The 19871-nt window shown below is 39.2% G+C and overlaps 1 protein-coding gene across 3 annotated transcripts in view; it reads right to left on the reverse strand.

Annotated features, from left to right (window-relative positions):
• STAT4 (signal transducer and activator of transcription 4) overlaps positions 1-19871 on the reverse strand; it is a 145830-nt gene that overhangs the window by 16090 nt on the left and 109869 nt on the right. For 2 of the 3 annotated variants that reach the window (XM_025404100.1, XM_025404101.1), the window contains 7 exons: positions 18673-18824; positions 16605-16763; positions 15570-15662; positions 12548-12607; positions 12017-12034; positions 11835-11928; positions 8404-8448 (listed from right to left, as the gene is read on the reverse strand). In XM_025404100.1, the coding sequence (XP_025259885.1) occupies positions 8404-8448; positions 11835-11928; positions 12017-12034; positions 12548-12607; positions 15570-15662; positions 16605-16763; positions 18673-18824 (621 nt within the window). The other variant, XM_025404102.1, reaches the window with a different exon arrangement.

The raw sequence follows: 19871 nt of genomic DNA on the forward strand, positions 1-19871 counted from the left end.
ACAACTTCCACTTCCTGTTCACTAATGGGTGCCTTTCACATTATCTCTGAGTTCAATGGTGCAGAACATTTGAGAGGCCTCAGGCAAGTGCACAGGGATCCAATACTGTATGTATAAATATTTAACCATTATCAATCAAGTTAACAAACTGTTAACATATGGTCTAGCCTCCTGCCTTGACATACCCTTCACATAACCTAATTGGCCGGGTTTTAGCTCCTCAAAGTCTTACTGGAACATGGTGGCATGGGTAAAGATAGCACAGCCATCTTGGGCCATTGCCTGTCCCCTTTGCTTCTACCTCTGTGAAGGGCCTTGTATGATCAGTGTGACCTCTAGGTCTCTCCAGTGTCTAGACATGTTTGCACTGATGGTGTCATCTGTGCTTGGGAGAGTAGACCTGGAGAGGCCTAAACAGGCCCTGGAAGTGGGGGCTTCGGGTCTTCTGGGCTGGGAATTCTGGCGTCCTGGATTCTGGGTGAGCACATTGCTTAAACCCACAGAAGACTTTCTTTGTAGGGAGGACTGTAGCTGGAGGATGACTGAAGGAAAACTTTTGGAGCTGAGGTGCTATGATATTGTGATATAATAAGAAATCTATATTTGGTCCCTGCACCTGGTTACTAAGACAGAGCTCCTAAGACCTTTCTAGATGGAGATGTTAGGTGAGTCTTCTGTTCTAAAAATTTGGTCTTTGACCCTGGTTCCTGACACAGGTTCCTAAGATCTTTGTAATTTCCTTAGTGATAGGATTGTCTGACAAAGAGCTCCTAAATTTCTGGAATTTTCTGGGTGAATTTTCTGGCATTTTCTATTCTAATGAAGTGTCTCTTGGTGGGCTTCTAAATAGCCTCAGGATGAGGCTTGGTTGCTAGGGGAACCAATCATGTGATTAGAGAGTTGAAAGTTCTACCCCACTCCCTGACCTCTGGGAAGGGGAGAGGGATTGAGAGTTGAATTCATCCACAATGGCAATGGCGATCAACTTTGTGATGAACTGTATGTAATGAAGCTTCCATAGAAACCTCAAAGAACAGATTTTGGGAAGCTTCTAGGTTGCTGAAGACATGGAGGTGCTAGGAGGGTGGCACACCTGGACAGGGCATGGGAGCTCCACACCCCTTCTCCATGCCTTGCCCTGTGCATCTCTTCCATTTGGCTGTTCATCTGTATTCTGTGTAATATCCTTGATAGTAAACCAGTAAATATAAGTAAAATGTTCCCCTGAGTTTTGTGAACTGCTTTAGCAAACTCATTGAACCTGAGGAGGGAATTGTGGGAACCCTCAATTTATTGCTGGCTGGTCAGAAGTGCAGATCACAACCTGGGACTTGCGATGGGCATCTGAATCGGGGGCAGTCTTGTGGGACTAAGCCCTTAGCCTGTGGGTTAAGGTAAAGAGTGTTAGAATTGGGTTAAATTGTAGGACACCCAGTTTGCGTCTGCTGGAGAACTGGTTGTTAGTGGAGAGAAACTCCCACACACATTTAGGTGACCAGAAGGGAGGCGTGGAGAGTAAGAGTAGAAAAAAGTTTAGTGTTTTCCTCTTACAGGTCCCATTGCTCTCACATTCCAGCCTCTATAGTTTAATTTCTCTTTTTCTTTTTGAGACAGAGTTTCGCTCTGTCACCCAGACTAGAGTGCAGTGGCATGAACTTGGCTCACTGCAACCTCCACCTCCCAGGTTCAAGCGATTCTCCTGCCTCAGCCTCCTGAGTAGCTGGGACTACAGGCATGTGCCATTATGCCCAGCTATTTTTTGTATTTTTAGTAGGGACAGGGTTTCACCGTATTGGCCAGGCTGGTCTTGAACTACTGAGCTCAAGTGATCTGCCCGTTTCGGCCTCCCAAAATGCTGGGATTACAGGCATGAGCTACCACGCTTGGCCTATATAGTTTAATTTCTATGAATAAATATACATATGATCATTCAGTACGGATAGCTTCCTTAGCTCTTTGAGTTATGGAACCTGTGTGTTCACCACCAAATATCAGGGTCTTAAAAGTGTGAGAAACCAGGATTCCACAGACAGAGCAATGACACTCAGGGTCGTCCATTAGCTTTGGAAACAGTCTTCACGCTTTATATAGTACTCTACTGAACTGAAATGTGGGTGGTGAGAGGGTGATTATTTTCTCAGTAATTCAAAACAGTTTCTAATGTTTACTTTAAATCCCTGATGCAATCGTGAGGCACATTTAGAACAAAATCCAGCAAGGAAGCTGACATACTATATGCAAGACTGGAGGAAAGACACTGTGACCAAAGAAAGTATTATTAATTTTCACAGCTTGCATGACTGTCATAATCTTCATTATTTCATCAGTGTAGTCTAAGCTAGAGACACTATTCAGTCTCTCATTCGCAAGTTCCATTCCTCACAGAATGGAAAAACATCATATATAACATGCATTAGGGCCTGGCGCGGTGGCTCATGCCTGTAATCCCAGCACTTTGGGAGGTCAAGGCGGGCAGATGATCTGAGGTCAGCAGTTCAAGACCAGCCTGGCCAACATGGTGAAACACCGTCTCTACTAAAAAAAATGCAAACAATTAGCTGGGCATGGTGGTGTGTGCTTGTAATCCCAGCTACTCAGGCGGCTGACACAGGAGAATTGCTTGAACCTTGGAGGAGGAGGTTGCAGTGAGCCGAGATTGCGCCACTGCACTCCAGCCTGGGCAACAAGAGTGAGAAGCTCCATCTCAAAAAAAAAAAAAAAAAGATGCACCATTAATGTTTGTATCAAAGCCATCCTAATCATCCAAGATGATTACAGATACAAAATGTCCATATTAATGATATTTACATTATATGGTATATTACATTATGTGGCACTGAATATAATAGCTGGATTGACTGTATTGTACTTCTAAAGAAAAATACCCATTGGAAAATCCGCTAAGAAACTAGAAAACTGGACAACCCACTTAACCAGGGCTCCACTTGGAAAAAAAAAGTACAATGAAAGGTAGGTCTAGATGTCACCATATTCTCTGTTTCTTCTGCTTAGTGTCTAATAATATACCTTGGAAACCTAGAATATATTAACAAATGGTAATAGTTTTTTTGTTTTTTGTTTTGAGACGGAGTCTTGCTCTGTCACTCAGGCTGGAGTGCAGTGGCGCGATTTCAGCTCACTGCAAGCTCCGCCTCCTGAGTTCACGCCATTCTCCTGCCTCAACCTCCCAAGTAGCTGGGACTACAGGCACCCACCACCACACCCGACTAATTTTTTGTATTTTTTAGTAGAGACGGGATTCAACCTGTTAGCCAGGATGGTCTCGATCTTCTGACGTTGTGATCCGCCTGCCTCGGCCTCCCAAAGTGCTGGAATTACAGGCATGAGCCAACACGCCCGGCCAACAAATGATAATAGCTTTTAACTTGACAGAAACCTCTGCTAAGAAAAATATGACTGGGATAAAGGGTGATTTTCATCCAAATTTCTTGCTTATCTCTTAACACTCCATAATTTGTTGTAATGCCCCCTATGGAAAACTATGTGGAATAGAAACAATTAAAATAACCCTTTCATTTAATGACTATTTATTGAGCACGTATTATGTGCTAGACACTGGGTTAGATCATGGGAAACAATGAGAAGAGAGGGAAACAGTGGTCCAATCACATGAGAGATAGCTTTTAATCGCAGAATCACAGAATCAGAAGACAGGAATGTAAAATGACAACACTGCTTAGCTCATAAAGCCCTCTGCTGCATTCTACAAAGTCTAAGGTTTTAGTAATATTTCTGTACAATTTCTCCCTCAAAAAGTGTTGCAACTCTTCAAATTAGTTCAGTGAGAAATCAACTTGCTATGCAAATGCCTGGGCTAGCTGGTGTGTGAGTAGCGTGTCTGTGTTTGAGAACACTGAACCTTGAAAGAACATCTGTTTGGCCATTTTGTTAAATGAAACTCAAGTCACCCAGGCTTTACTAATAGCTTCATTGTGCTTCATGACTTTCCACCACATAAACAAAATTACCTAACACCTCAGTCTGTGGCTAAAACTGTCATTTATCGGTTAAAGCCCACTGACAAAGAACAAACTGGAGAGAGTGCAATTCCAGCTTCTCTAGTCAAACAGTTTTCACATTTCAATAATCACTCTCTAGCTGGCTCCCGGCTAGATAAGGACCTCCAGGGAAAGGCTGCTTCCTGTGAATGTTTATTTTACAGGGACAGACTGATGGCCTCAAAGTCTGGCCACTTTCTAGGTGATGAAATCGTTTATTCACGTTGACTCTTCCCAGGAGAGAACATAGTTGAGAGAAAGGCAGTGATTGCTGAAGTTGATTTTATGATAGCGTGTCTACAGATTCCTCAAGCAATGTTGTGAAATTCCAAAGCAAATTCTTAAAATTAAATTCATTTTGAAAAATCTAAAGCTCCTACCCTATGTTGCATTTCTGAGGATTAAAGAATCTTAGTCAAAAGAACTTCAGAGATTGTCTAGTCCAATGAGTCCAAATGGCTTTTTTTTTTTTTTTTAACCTTGGTACATATTCTTGAAAGTAAACTTCCCACCAGTTTCCATCTGTAAATACATAAAATAAAGCTGCCTTGATAGAAACAGGTGTGAGGGAGCCAGAGCTCCACATTTCCCCAACCCCAAGGGCGAATGGGGTTCCTGAGGTACCTCTTAGGCATCTTTGGGTTTTCGAAGAGAATGGGTCTTGTACAACTTCCTCCTTTCACCCAATCCTAAAGCCAGGAGCCCCTGTGCATTCTGACAGGTTGGCTTTTCTTGGGTAATCTCAAACAGTCACAGGCTGCTGCAATTCTAGGGAGGTTTGGAATGGCAACTTAGGGAAACTATAATTGATGACATCTTTGTCCATTGTCAATCATTTAATAACTATCTGATACAAACCCTTGCAACCACAAAACTAGAATGGAGGGACCCAAAATTGTGTGTGTGTGTGTGTGTGTGTGTGTGTGTGTGTGTGTGTGTGTGTGATGGAGGTGAAGGGCATTGGAGTGGTAGCAGGAATCCCAGACATGAAATCCCGTAAAGGGGCATACACAAATGGTGACCTGAGGTTTCAGGGACCTGGACGTGGAAGAGGGAAGTGCCCAGAGTCTCCTGAAAGGGACCACATCTCCAGTAGAGCACCTGGCAGGTGAGCAGAGAAGGAGAAAGATCGGCAGTTGTCTGAAGTCAGGTACCACGTTTTAGAGCCCAGTTTTCCCATCTGTGTAGACACTTGCTCCCTCCAGAGGAGGCTAATCTGTAAATGCCATCACCAACATCTACACAGCCCACCACCACTGACTCACACACAGCTCATTCAGGCCTCATAACAACCCTTAGAAGTGTAGGTTAACATTAGCACCATTTTGTAGAAAAGGAAACTGGGAGTTAGAGAGGTTAAGTGGCTTGTGCAAGCTCAGATTGCCTGAAGAGGCAGAAACCAACACTGCTATCTCCACTATCCCACCGAGGCACGACACAAGTGCAAAAGGAGACACAGTAGACGAGAGAGGTCAACAACATTTTCTGAGGAAGCATTATTTTAAATTATGGTGTGAGACAGCCATGATTTCTGAGCAGGTGGGTGAGGTGCACTCTGTGAGATAGATGGGGTGAGGTGACGGGGCAGGAGGAGTGCCAACCAGCTCGCCTCTCCCAGGGAAGGTTTTGCAACCCACAGGCAGCATAGCAGAGGGGCCAGGAGCAGGGACACGGGATCAGACTGCCACGGTTTTATCTTGGCCCTGCCATCAACTGCCCCTACAATCTTGAGTAAGCTGTGTGACGACTCTGTGCCTCAGTTTCCATAACTGAAATAAGTATGAGGCTAATAGTACCTACTTCACAGTCTTATTGTAAGAGTTACAGAAATCAGTGTTAGTGAAGCTCTTAGTGTCCAGTATATAGTAAATGCCACACGAGGATTGTTGAAGACATTCTTAGCAGGCGGTGAACTCCTGCTACAGGTGCTCACAGATAAGCAATAGCAACTTTTTGAAACTTGAAAACGAGGTTACGATATCCTAGCTTCCTGTTTTCCTGAAATTTGTGACCACCATCCCTGGCCTCATGACTTTATGAACTTCACTTTATTGCCCGTTCTTTCCTCACTCTTTCCTAACCTTCGCGTGATCATCCTTACTGAATGGCCAAGCCTCCGATTCCCAGCTTATCTTCCTTCATGTATTTCCTGACTAGTCAACAGTTACTGCCGCACATAACATACGGTTCAATCCGTGGCTTGTTTTAAATGTACCTAGGAGTCATACTAAAATTCTACCAACAGGTGGAGCTCAAAGAATAGCTTAAAATAAAATTAACCCGATACGGCAAACCTGAAAAAAAAGGGAAGAAATAAAATCATCCTGATATGACTGTATGATTTTGCTATTCATCAGAAAATAAGAGGAAATAAATTGAAGGCAATATAACTAGACAGTGTTAACAAGACAGTGGTTGCTTTTTCTACAGTGGAAGATGATTTACTTAGATTTCTGTCTCTAGGGAAATTCAAGGGAAGATTTTCATTTTACATTCATAAAGATCACGATATACTACAAGAGTTGAGCTATTTGGATTTATTCGATTTGCTTTACTTAAGAAAAGTTCAGGATAATGATGCTTAGTCTGTTCAGATTCATAAATAATACTCAGGGATGTCAAGTTGAGTGAAATGTTGCAACTCTGGCCAGAATTCCAAGGAGATGTGTGAAATGAGCTTTCATTTAAAGTGTGCCAATGTTTAACTAGGAAGTTTAGAAAACCTTATGGGTTTCTATAAGCCGGGAAGAATGTCTCCCACTCATTTATTTTACTAGAAGCTCCTTAAACCCAAAATCTCTGCTCTTGTGATTTCTTTGACTGCAGAGACCTGCTTAGGGAGCTCTGCCCTGAACAGCAATTCTACCCTGGAAGACTGAGCTTGTCTTCACTGAGGCTATGATGTTTGGCAAATGATCTTTAAGACACAATTAAGGGAATGAAGAATTCTTGGAGGGCAAAATGGTAGGGCATTAAATCTTTTGTGACGGATCTTTATGGTTTTGTGGGGTGTGATAAATTGGATATCACTGGATACTGGATTTATAAAGTGCTTTTCCTCCAAACAATTCAAAGATCTTTTTCATAGGAGCTGTGATTATAAAACCAAGAGCTTGGATCCATATGAACCACCTCAGAAATAAACCTCACTGCTTCAAAATCGCATCACGTAGGTGGTTTTACACCTGCAGCACCTCTGAGCAGGGCTGTTGAGCATGACTATCCTGATCTCTTAGAGGAAAAAAAATGCACTATTTCTTCATCAGATCATTTGCCAGACATCACATTTTCAGGCCCTGGCAGAGCAGGTACTCAAACCCAGGTTTTCTAGTTCCAAATATATAGGTCATTGACTTATGCCTTAGTTTCGAGGTCAACTCAATAGATGTTCTCCAAGGTCATGTTCCGTTCATGATTTGACCACTCTGTCGTCAACTAACTCAAATGTGAGTACTCAGACTGCATCAGTTTGTTCTTTCATTCAATTTGTCTAGTGAAATGCAAACATTAGAGAGCGAGGTAATTGGTATCTCAAAATAATAGGGTTGTCTTTTGCCCCACATATCGTAATTTTTCAGCCTGACTTCACATATGTGAGAAAATGAGTGAACGAAAATGACGAATGACAAGGATATTTCTTAATAATGGACTGACTAAAGAAACTATGGCATATCTGTAAAATGTAATGTAACGTAAGCAATTTAAATCATGTTCTCCAAGAGTATTTAAAATTAATGGAAAACTGTTCTCCAGGCTGGGCACGGTGGCTTACGCCTACAATCCCAGCACTTTGGGAGGCTAAGGTGGGTGGATCACTTGAGCCAAGGGGTTCAAGACCAGCCTGGGAAACATGGTGGGACTCTGTCTCTACAAAAAATACAAAAACTAGCCAGGTATGGTGGCACACGCCTATAGTCCCAGCTACTCGCAAGGCTGAGGTAGGAGGTTCACTTGAGCCTGAGAGGCAGAGGCTGCAGTGAACCAAGATCTCACCACTGCACTCCAGCCTGGGCAACAAGTAAGACCCTTCTCAAAAAAAAAAAAAAAAAAAAAAAAAAGATACTTTGCTATGTGAAAAAAAGCAGGCTATGAAGCAATGAGTATCATATATTTTTAAAGTAATATGTACATAAATAAAAGACTAGAATGATGTATACTCAGATGTTAATAGTTATTTTCTTTGGAGGGTGTTGTTATATGTTATTTTTATTTTCTCTTTTTAAAAAGCTTCCTCATATTGTCTGCAATTATCAAGCTTTACATCTATAATCAGAAAAACATGAATTTGATTTTATATGAAGTCAAGCAGTTTAAAAGCTTTGTAAAAATAAGATATTATAAGATCTATTCCCAGAAAAATTCTGTAGGAGAAAACATTTCCTACCTCATTTCCTTTACCTCCAGCACTGGACTTCATTTCCTTTGGTTGCTTTGTAAAAGAAAACAACAAGATTTAGATGAAAAAGCATTATCAGCTACATATTAAGTTGGTCGTACCTGTTGCAGTCATTTTCTTGGCCACAGTTTTGACTTCTAGAACAGCAACATATTTTCAAACTCATTGAAACCTGACACAACTGCCCAGATTTGACAGAGAGGAGCTTCCTGTCTCACTCCATGGGATGCCACTTTAGAAACTTGAGTTGGCATATCACTAAGACTTTAGCTTTCAGCTAACATTTTGAAAAAAATGAAATCATGCTGGGAACTTGCAGAATCCATACAGCACTCCTTTGCACCTGGAAAGCATCATTTTAGCTAAGCTGTAGGTGATGATTCCCAATCCCTGAGAAACCAAGTCTAACGGAGAAGACTAGAAAAATGAACTATAGGGCAGTGTGTACCATATAGCATAGTAAGCTATTAAATGACATTACAGGGGAAGAAGACTTACTGACACAAAATAAATGTGCATTGATAGAGATTACTGAATGAAAAGAAGAGGCAGAAAACAAATTATGTAGTATGTATTATTTGATCCCACTTTAAAAATACATACATATAAATATTTTAGAAAAAAGAATGAAATTGTAAAAATGAAGATGTTAATAGCATTGCAAGGTGGTGGAGTTATAGGTGACAATTTTTAAAATTTTGATTTTGTTTTTTTTTTTCTTTTGAGAGGGAGTCTCTCACTGTCATCCAGGCTGGAGTGCAGTGGTGCAATCTCGGCTCACTGCAAGCTCTGCCTCCCGGGTTCATGCCATTCTCCTGCCTCAGTCTCCCAAGTAGCTGGGACTACAGGCGCCCGCCACCATGTCCGGCTAATTTTTTTTTTTTTTTGTATTTTTAGTAGAGACGGGGTTTCACCGTGTTAGCCAGGATGGTTTCAGTCTCCTGACCTCGTGATCCGCCCACCTCAGCCTCCCAAAGTGCTGGGATCACAGGCGTAAGTCACCGCGCCAGGCCAATTTTCTGTATTTTTAGTAGAGACGGGGTTTCACTGTGTTAGCCAGGATGGTCTCAATCTCCTGACCTTGTGATCCACCTGCCTCGGTGTGAGCCAAAGCGCCCGGCCAATTTTTATTTTCTATATTTATTTTTGTATTAAAAAGCAATTAAAGTTATTATGCATAAGATAACCAATGTGAAAATGCTTTGCAAGAGCAAAAGAGCACCGTAAAAACTGAGGTTTTGTTATTTTATATATTGTACCTGCTGAAATAAAGACCTGATTTTTGGTGTGTTCCTTGTCCTTCCTTTTCCATGTGACTTTTTTGGGAGACAGACGTTTCTAAGTTAAGGGCTCTTCCTACTTTACTTATTACTAAACCTGGCCCCTTGTTGAAAGTTCCTGGAGGGTAGGACTTGAGCCTAACAAAAAAGAGTGCTAGTTACAAGGGTGTCTATAATACATTATTCTTTATTACATTTTATTTACTTGGCGGTTCACACAGGAAGGATTCAATTAAAAAAAAAACATACTCCTCAATACTAAAAACCAAACAAAAACAAAAACAGAAATCAGAATAAATTTCTGTATGCAGATATCTTTCTGTTAACCTACATTTTATCTTTGAGAAAGTAGACTTTTTGAGGCATATTCGGTGGTGCCCAGACATTCAGTGAGGCAATTGCTAAATGTTAATAAGTAGAAGGAGGAACATGGTTTCTGGCGAGAAAAATAGGTCTTTGGGGATCTAAGAACAATGCAAAGAATTAGAGAGAAGGCAGAAAGATAACTCTAGGTCAAGAGGAAGTGGTAAAAGCAAGAAGCAACAGGATGAGGCTGGGTCAGAGCTTTCTAGACATGCCAAGGTGAACTGTGTACAGCTGCTATACCCAGGAACATCCTATTTCCCCAAGCTAGCCTCCTAAAATGAAAGCGCTTTTAGCCAGACGTGGTCATTAGAGATGTAAAAATGAAACCAGGAATGCCTATCCATTATTGCATGTATGTGTGTGTGCCTTTGTACTTTTGTATTTGTATATCAAATTGTACACATTTTTGTGGTACACATGGTATTTTGATACATGTATACAGTGTGTAATGATCAAATCAGGGTAATTGGGATATCTATAACCTAATTTATCTTTTCTTTGTGGTAGGACCATTACAATTCTTCTCTTCCTGCTATTTGAAAATATACAATAAATTATTGTTCCCTTCTATATTATTATTTTTTTTTTTGGAGACTGAGTCTTACTCTGTCATACAGGCTGGAATGCAGTGGCGCAATCTCAGCTCATTGCAAACTCCACCTCCTGGGTTCAAGTGATTCTCCTGCCTCAGCCTCCTGAGTAGCTGGGATTACAGGCGGTTGCCACCACGCTGGGCTAATATTTGTATTTTTAGTAGAGACGGAGTTTCACCATGTTGGCCATGCTGGTCTCGAACTCCTGACCACAGGTGATCCGCCCGCCTCAGCCTCCCACAGTGCTGGGATTACAGGGGCGTGAGCCACGGTGCCCAGCCCCTTCTACACTATTGAAAAGCATAATTTATTCCTTCTAACTGTATCTTTGTATCCATTAACCATCTTTCTCTTATTCTTCCGCCCTGCTTCCTTTCCTAGCCTCTGGTAACCACCATCCAACTGTCTGCCTCCAAGAGATCTACTTTTTTAGTTCCCACATGACTGAGAATATGCAATATTTATCTTTCTGTGCCTGACTTATTTCATAATGACCTCCAGTTCCATCCATGTTGCTGCATATGACACAATTTCATTCTTTCAATGGCTGAATAATATTCCATTGTATAACACCTCTCTATTTTAAGACAGATTATCTCTGTCCTTATCAGCAAAATCTACTGACCAACTACTATGTATACTTAGGTACTCTGTCTTCATTGTTTAGAACTCAGACCTTCTAAGTTACGGTTCGGTGCTCTTTCTACCATTTTAATTCTTCACTGATGGCATGTTTTATTTCTCAATATGGTTCCTAATTTCTTTTCTTTTTTTCTTTTTTTGAGACAGAGTCTTGCACTGTCGCCTGGGCTGGAGTGCAATGGCACGATCTCAGCTCACTGCAACCTCCGTCTCCCGAGTTCAAGCGATTCTCCTGCCTCAACCTCCAGAGTAGCTGGGATTACAGGTGCCTACCACCACGCCTGGCTAACTTTGTATTTTTAATAGAAACGGGGTTTCGCTATGTTGGCCAGGCTGGTTAGAACTCCTGACCTTGTGATCCGCTCGCCTTGGCCTCCCAAAATGCTGGGATTACAGGCATGAGCCACCGTGCCCGGCCAGTTCCTAATTTCAAATAAGAAATGTTTAAGCACAAAATATACTGAATTATAAGGCCTATTAGTAAAGATGTCTCTGATTTTCGGGAAAAAAACCTGTGTAACTTTACTGCCAAACTTACCAAATGTCGAAATTCTACCGAGAGACTCCCATTGGAAGATTCTTCAATAGACATGGCTTTGACATTAGTTCCACAAAGTACAAATCTTCGGTTGCTAGAGAGGAAATCAGCTATTTACATGGTCTCAGGTAAAATACATTTACAAGAGCAGCAAGAAAGATTCCACAAAGTAAATGTCTTACCTTAGAGTTGAAACATTCCTGTAAAACCAAGAAAATTCTTTAAAATAAGCTATTTAATAGATCTAGGAATAACTTTTTATACTTTATTTTATTTATTTATTTATTTATTTATTTATTTATTTATTTATTTTATTTTGAGACAGAGTCTTGCTCTGTCGCCTAGGCTGGAGTGCAGTGGTACAACCTTGGCTCACTACAACCTCAGCCCCCTGGGTTCAAGCGATTCTCCTGCCTCAGCCTCCTGAGTAGCTGGGATTACAGGCGTGAGCCACCGCACCTGGTCTCTACGATACTTTAAAGGATAGTATATAAAATTGATTTCAAGTTTTTATAGTAAAATTTTAAATTTAAGATAACCATTGAGTTTTGTTAAATGTTTGAACTTCAAAGTCAAATATTTGAAGTACATTCATTATATAATGTTAGAGAAGTACATTTAAAAGTTCAAAATTATTCTATAAAATAAGGGCCATTCATTTTTAAAAGTCTTACATTTTGAATTACAATTCAAAATGAAATTAGAAAACTTACTTGTCAATTGATGCTTTAACCTTTACCTGATAGTTTAGTTCTGGCAATTTTATTAATAGCCTGGAAAGAGACATCAATAAAAAAAAAAAATCAAAGATAAAAATCAAAAGTGTTTAAAAACTCTTTTTTATATTTAAACATTCAAATATACTTATGAAATATGCATATAAATAAACCTTACATAATCTACAGTTTGTGTTTTAAAAATGTACAATGCCTTTTTAGTTTGCCATGTTACTAATGTTGACATCAGTCACTTAATAGCATTATTGACAAACACTTGGAACTGTTTCCATATTGCTTCAGTTGATGTTTGCTGGATAATACATTGGCAAGGTCAGAAAAAAGCTATATATTTTGGTTAAAGCCCAAATGTAGGTTAGATGTATAGATATAAAAAATTGTTGTATGGCTTCATTTTATCCTCATATTACCAAAAAAAAAAAAAACAAAAAAACCCAGCTTTGTAAGCTTTAATGATAAGTGTTTTATGGTGAACATACTGAGACAGAACTCTAGTAAAATATGGAAAATCACAACTCAAATACATTTGAAATCTTTCAAAACACTATATTTAAGTAACAGCAAAAATGTTCATAAAAAACCCAAACTTCAAATGAACAAGTAATTGAAGTTCAGTGTAAAAATTCCTTTAATTCCTTCTCGTGTCAGCCCATCCTTTATTCTTTTGCTTTCTCCAGCTCCTCAGATTTTTGTCCTGTGATGTAACCTACCTGTGGGTTCAGTGCAGTTTCAGAGATAGTCATTCGATCCCTCACATATTCATTCATTTACTCATGCCCTCATCCTAAACTTTGCTCATTCACTCAGCATGCATTGAGCTCCTAATATTTACCCAGTATACCCTTAGGTACCAGAGAACTGATGTAGCAGAGACTGCAGAAGGGAGAAAAGTGGACGTGGCTCTATGTAAAAGGAGGGAGTCCAGGCACACAAATGGAATATAGAGAATATGGTGACAAGCAACTCACTGGCATTAGAGAAATGAAATCATAGCTCATGGGCAGCCCAAACAAAAGGGTGGGTAGAATGTTGCAAAGGCTCTTTAAAAGTACTGTATGAGGCACAAGATTGGTTTAGGGTTTGGAGTATGTTGAGTATGCAGTGATTGGTAGTGAATGGTGAGAAGGGGGCATAGTCACATAAAATAAAGCCAGATGTTTTTCCTCTCCACCTTCCTTTCTATACTACTTCAGGAAGGATCTGATTTACTGCAAGATGCTGACAAGTCCCATGGAGTCATTCTTCCCCTTCAAGGTCATTTTTCCCTTTGAAACAGGAGGATGCAACAGTATGGCAAAGAGGGGTTTTAGGAAAACCTTGAGTAAAGGATCACCTATAAAGACGGTGGGGAATAGGGTGCAGAGGAGGAGGAGGGGGACCTACCAGGTATAAGAGGAAGACAGAGCCTACAACCAGGGGCTAATGTTCTATGCCTCTGGCAATCAGTTCACACAACATGCAAGCGGTGCTGATTCAGAGTTAGAATTTTTTGCTAGGCAATCCCTACTCATCTCCCCTTTTGTCCCAGAGAGCATCTTAGACTTACTATATCATCTATAGGAGTGTCTCAAGGAAAAGTAGAATGTCCACCACTTCTCCATCCTAGTTCACTCTCCTCCGAGTTATACAGAGATGTGGGAATGAGGAAGGAACAACTTTTGATAAGAATGCCTATTTTTAAATTTTACTTTATTATTCTATTCTATTTTTTGAGATGGAGTCTCGCTGTTGTTGTCCAGGCTGGAGTGCAATGGTACAATGTACAATCTCGGCTCACTGCAACCTCTGCCTCCTGGGTTCAAGCGATTCTTGTGCCTCAGCCTCCCAAGTAGCTGGGATTACAGGCATGTGCCAACATGCTCAGCTAATTTTTCTATTTTTAGTAGAGATGGGGTATTGCCATGTTGGCCAGGCTGGTCTTGAACTCCTGACCTCAGGTGATCTGCCATCCTCAGCCTCCTAAAGTGCTGGGATTATAGGCATGAGCCACCATACCTGGCCAAGAGTGCAATTTAAAAAGGAACCTAGCCTCAGCCTTTTGTTTTCAGTTCTTAAATCTTGGTGCAAAATTCACAGAAAGAAACTGATTAAGAATGTTAATGATGTCTTAAAAATGCAAACTGAAGACAAATGCCTTCTCTTTAAAAATGGAGTTCTAATAGTGATATGTGATCAGCAACCCTATCATAGAACCCTAAACTGCTCTGTACCATGGCATCACGACCTCTTGACCCCGTTAGTCTGTGGTTTCAGCTTTCCAGAGGTGACCTAGTGATTAGGCATTTAAAGCTTTAGTTCTTGGAGTTGCAGGCATGGTGAGAATCTTTGAAAGTAAGAAGTCAAACTCATTGTTCTCAGCATCATTAGGGAAAATTATAAGTTTTGATTGCTCATGCTAATAGAAAGGATCAAATTCACAGAGAAAGCAACAGTAACACAAAAGTTATGTCTTTAAATCAGGTACACAGTAGGGATATATGGAAAACTGCGGTATTGGGAGTTTTTGCAGAAAGTCCAATAAGCCAGTTACTGGGTAATCTCAGGAGATGAATGTGCCACTATGTTTCCTGGATAGGATATTCAAAGCCTTCCAGAATCTGCCCCCAATCTGTCCTCTCAATTCTGTCTCCCCCTGCTCCCCACGATTACCAGACAGACCTAGGAAGCCATTATTTCTGTATTCCCACTCTCCTACAATCCTCCTCCCCTCTCCCAATCTTTCCAGTCTTTTCTCAAGTCAACCTTTTCAGCAATTAATTTAATTGTGCCTGATTTTATGGTTCCATACTTTCATGTCCTCATCTGCACTGTCATGCTCTTGACAAGCAGGGCTCTCAGCTTCACATTTCTGTGGGTATTTCCCAAAGCTCAGAGCTGGGCACACAGCAGATGGTTCAATAAAGAACAGCTGAATGCAAGCCACAATGAGAGAAATTGGCCATGATTATCCAGAGACTTTAGCTCCACAAACACACGAAATCATAGATGTTTTGCCTACCTTAGTTTTACAGTGAACTGAATCAGGGTTTTAAGTACCAACGGCCTCTGAGGGTGGGTTGGCATACATGGCTGTCGCTCAACCACAAATGAGCTAGATGAAAAGGAAATAAAGCGTGTCATTTGAAAACATTGAAAATATTGAGACTGAAAACCACAGAGGAACAGGATGCTATCCACTCATAAAGTCCAAATTTTCTACACTTAGAAGATACTCAAACCCCCAATTAAACTCAGATCTTTACAATGACTTTTTATAAATCATTTAACAGTAGTAAATGAATCTTAATTGTTATAATTGAGCCATGAATAAAAGCCCCAGTCCATTTAGTAATTTTTTTTCTTTTGAGAAGGGTCTCCCTCTGTTGCCTGGGCTGAAGTGTGGTGGCACGATCAAAGCTCACTGCAGCCTCAACTTCCTGGGCGCAAGTGATCCTCCTGCCTTGGCCTCTTGAGTATCTAGGACTATAGGCATGTGCCGCCATGCCTGGATAAGTTTTTTTATTTTTTGTAGAGATAGGTGTCTTTTTATGTTTTCCAGGCTGGTCTACAACTCCTGAGCTCAAGCAACTCCTTGCCTCAGCCTCCCAAGGTGCTGGGATTACAGGGTGAGCCACCATGCCTGGCCAAAAATAAATTTCATGACTTTTTTTTGGACTAAATATTAGGATTTCTGGTACATGTTAGTATTTTTTGTTTAGATTAGCTTATAAACATGAAAAAGTCCTCCATCCTTTGTTTCATATGCACATAAGAAAAAACCCTTGAAACTTTTTCTAAAATGTGAAAACTGAGCTGTAGGTGAGTGACATGACTTAGCTTGTGGAAAACTGAGCCAGTTGGTGAGAGAAGTGTTGATGAATAAATAGTGAAGAGTAGAAATGTGGTTTCTGAAACTTTCTGGGGTTCTATTCACTTCTCCCTGAGGCTTATTGTTGAATACTTCCCTGCCACTCTTCCACCTAAACGCCAAAACCTTAGGCAGGGTGTTCTTACTTCACAGAATGCAGGATGCCATTGATAGCACTTTACTTACTTCTTGAAAAGGTTGTAGATCAAGAAGGTGACTCTCTCTAGCATGTGAGTTCTTTGCACTGGAATGGGATCACCTTCATACGTCATTTTGGTAGATTGTTCTTCTAGTTTCTCCAATTGCCTTCTGAGTTGGAAAAGACTTTCTGCCAATAGTGTAAAGCTATTGAACAGCAAATGAAAATCAAAGATAGTTTTTCCATTTAATAATAAAAAAGGATTGTAACAATGGGTCATAGTTAATAAATGTTAAGTTATTAAGTAATTATTAAATTAATTAAATGAATCACTTAATTTGATTTAGGTTAGTGACACTTCTTTATTTTTATTTTCCTAACCCATTTTTTTGAATATGCATATGTTAAATATTTTCAACGTTTTCTCATTTAAACCTTCAATTATATATGTCATTATTTATGAAATTTTATCAACATCTGGAACCAAATCCCTTTTAATTGTTCTTTGTTTAAGCTTATTAAGCATATGTATGTTAAAAATGTGGCACTCACTAAAGGGCAAAAAAAGAGCAAATTTAAAGCCATAAAAAACATGCTATGGTTAATGTTTTCTTATGTAAGCATACTGAAAGAAAAACATATGAAACCCACATGAAAAACATATGAAACGATCTTCCCCCACAATATATATTTTTACAAGTCCTAAGTATTAGCCAAAAGTGATCAATGACTCTCTTTAGAGTAAGGTATATTTAGAAATGCTTGCCCCTGATAACTGCTTGGAATTTTATTCATTACGCAGTGATCTCACCTCAGAAATGGAGGTGGCGGTGTGGGCCAGAAGCCTGGGAAAGAGTAAGATTGAAATAGACACGGAAGGGACTTCCAACTACAGGAGACAGAACATCTTATCAGACTTGGAAAGTCCACCTCGCCGTACAGCAACTCTTTCTACTTACAGTATTCCACATGTAAGACTATGGCAAGAGTGGTTGAACCCCTGCTGATTTTTGGTATGAGCTCCATTATCGGTTAAGATCTTTATTGCTCCCTTTATTGTTGTTTTCACAACAGAGTACAGTGACTTGGAGAATCAAAGTGTCTTCCCAAGGAAAATCAATGTTTTAAAATGAGTCAAACTCCTTACATTTCTTGACAAGTAGGCCTGGCAGGGCAGAGCTTTTAGTGAGGGGGTCCCCAGTTACTACATATTCCATTGTATTGACTTGTTCTCTTGGGAACCAATTTTAGATTTTAACTGAACAGTTTCTTTCTTTTTCATATTTTCCAATTGTTCCTTCAGTCAAATAGTTTTATTTTGCATTTATGACATGGAAAACCCTATGAACATTTTAATCTTCTAGTGCAAAGGGTAGTTATCTACATTTCATTGCATGTGTGCATACATAGATCCGGAATGCCGGGTTGTATTAACCATTTGTGACTTTTAAAAACTGACACATAAAAATTGTATATATTTGTGGTATTTGTGGTATTGTATATATTTGATGTATGTAAACATTATTGAATAGTTACATCAAGCTGAATAACATGCATTATTACCTCACATACTTACTTTTCTGTGGTAAGAGCTCTTAAAATCTACTTTCTTAGTAATTTTCAAGTATACAATAAATTGTTATTAACTACAGTCACCATAAGGTACAATGGATCTCTTGAAATTATTCCTCCTAACTGAAATTTTCTATCCTTGACCAACATCTTTGACAAAAGAAATCACTATGTTGAAAACACAAAACTAACATTTAAAAGTTGAGATATCTATTTTCAAGATTTTGAAACTAGTACTTCTTTATTCTGTCCTTAAAGAAAGTATATTGCCGGTTTCAAAATTTATTTGAGTCTTTTAAGATTGATATCTTGCATGTGAAAATTCAGCATTCGATAGATGCTTTCTTTGATTTCCCCATGAGAATGAAAACTAAGAATACTTATACTACTCGTTTTCAACTGTAGATTTCTCAGGTGCTAATAAGCCATCAATAAGCTGAATGAACTGATGTTGCAGTCTAAACCTACATTCTCTGGCTGAGTGACACTGAAGTTTTGTATTTCCTGTGGTTTTCACTAGAAACTGCAGTCAATTCGTTTTACCAGTTCTGAAGCTGGTCGAGCCCGTTGTGGAGTGGACCCCCGATGCAGGCGATTTGCTGCCGCCGCTTCCAGTCTTGCAGCTCTTCTATGAGCATGTTGTTCATTAACAGGTCCGTCTCATGGATGATTTGGGTCATTTTACTGAGAGCCTCCTAAAAACAAAGGGGACTACTGAAAAGAGTTTCATAAGAAATAAGTCACTTAGAATTCAATTTACAAAACTATTTGACCTGGTAGACAAGGGCTTGGTTAAAATTTTGACCAAATATTTTACTAAATACTAGCTTCTATTTGCCAGGCCTTTTCAAACAATTAAATTATTGACAATAAAAGATGTCATGAGAAAAGAAGAATGGCCACAGTTTAACATTCTCTTCATGTGTTTCAGTATAAATATATTGAATTTGTAACTCCTGTGGCAATGATATTGAATCTTGTAGTCACAAAACTGTATAGTTGCTTATTAAAAGGATATTTATATATTTAATTTATTTTTTAAATAAAGATGGTTATCCATTTATATTAAAATGAGCTGACTAAAATTTGAGCCTTTCTGTGTTAATTTTTATTAGGACTGTTTCTGGGTTTTGGAAGGCATAATGGAGAATTATAACTTTCAAAGGTCTAGGGGGTAGAAGATATGAATTTCTGTTCTGGCATTATTGTAAGCTATATGAATGTGAGCAAAGTATTTAATTTTGCTGAAACTTGGTATATTCTCATTTATACAACCAATTGAATGAACTGAATTATCGTCAATGTTCCCTCTCTTTTTAAAATGTTATTCCTAAAGTAGAATAAAATGTCATGCATAAAAATACATAGCATAGATTTATTATGCATAAAAACATTAACTTTTTCTTGAATTAACTACTTGCATACTTAAAATCTGATATATAACTAAGTTTATAATTAATTTAGGGTAAAAATAAATGTTGTACTTGTTTGTGCTCACACAAATTCCTGCACAAAAAATTGAGCCGAATTTTTAGAAATGAACTACTGATTTATTAGTGACTGGTTAAATTTCAATTGCATTTATTTTTCAAGATAGGTAGAAAAGTGAAATAGAGATGTTTCCCCTCCTTAAAAATATTTAATTAAACCAGAAAAAAAGTTCTTGCTCTCCTTGGAAGAAGTTAGATTGAATATGTTCAGTTGCCAATGAACTATTTTGAAATCTAGGAAATTGCTTAATA

Source organism: Theropithecus gelada, chromosome 12 (genome assembly GCF_003255815.1).
Source record: "Theropithecus gelada isolate Dixy chromosome 12, Tgel_1.0, whole genome shotgun sequence".
NCBI classification, from domain to species: Eukaryota; Metazoa; Chordata; class Mammalia; order Primates; family Cercopithecidae; genus Theropithecus; species Theropithecus gelada.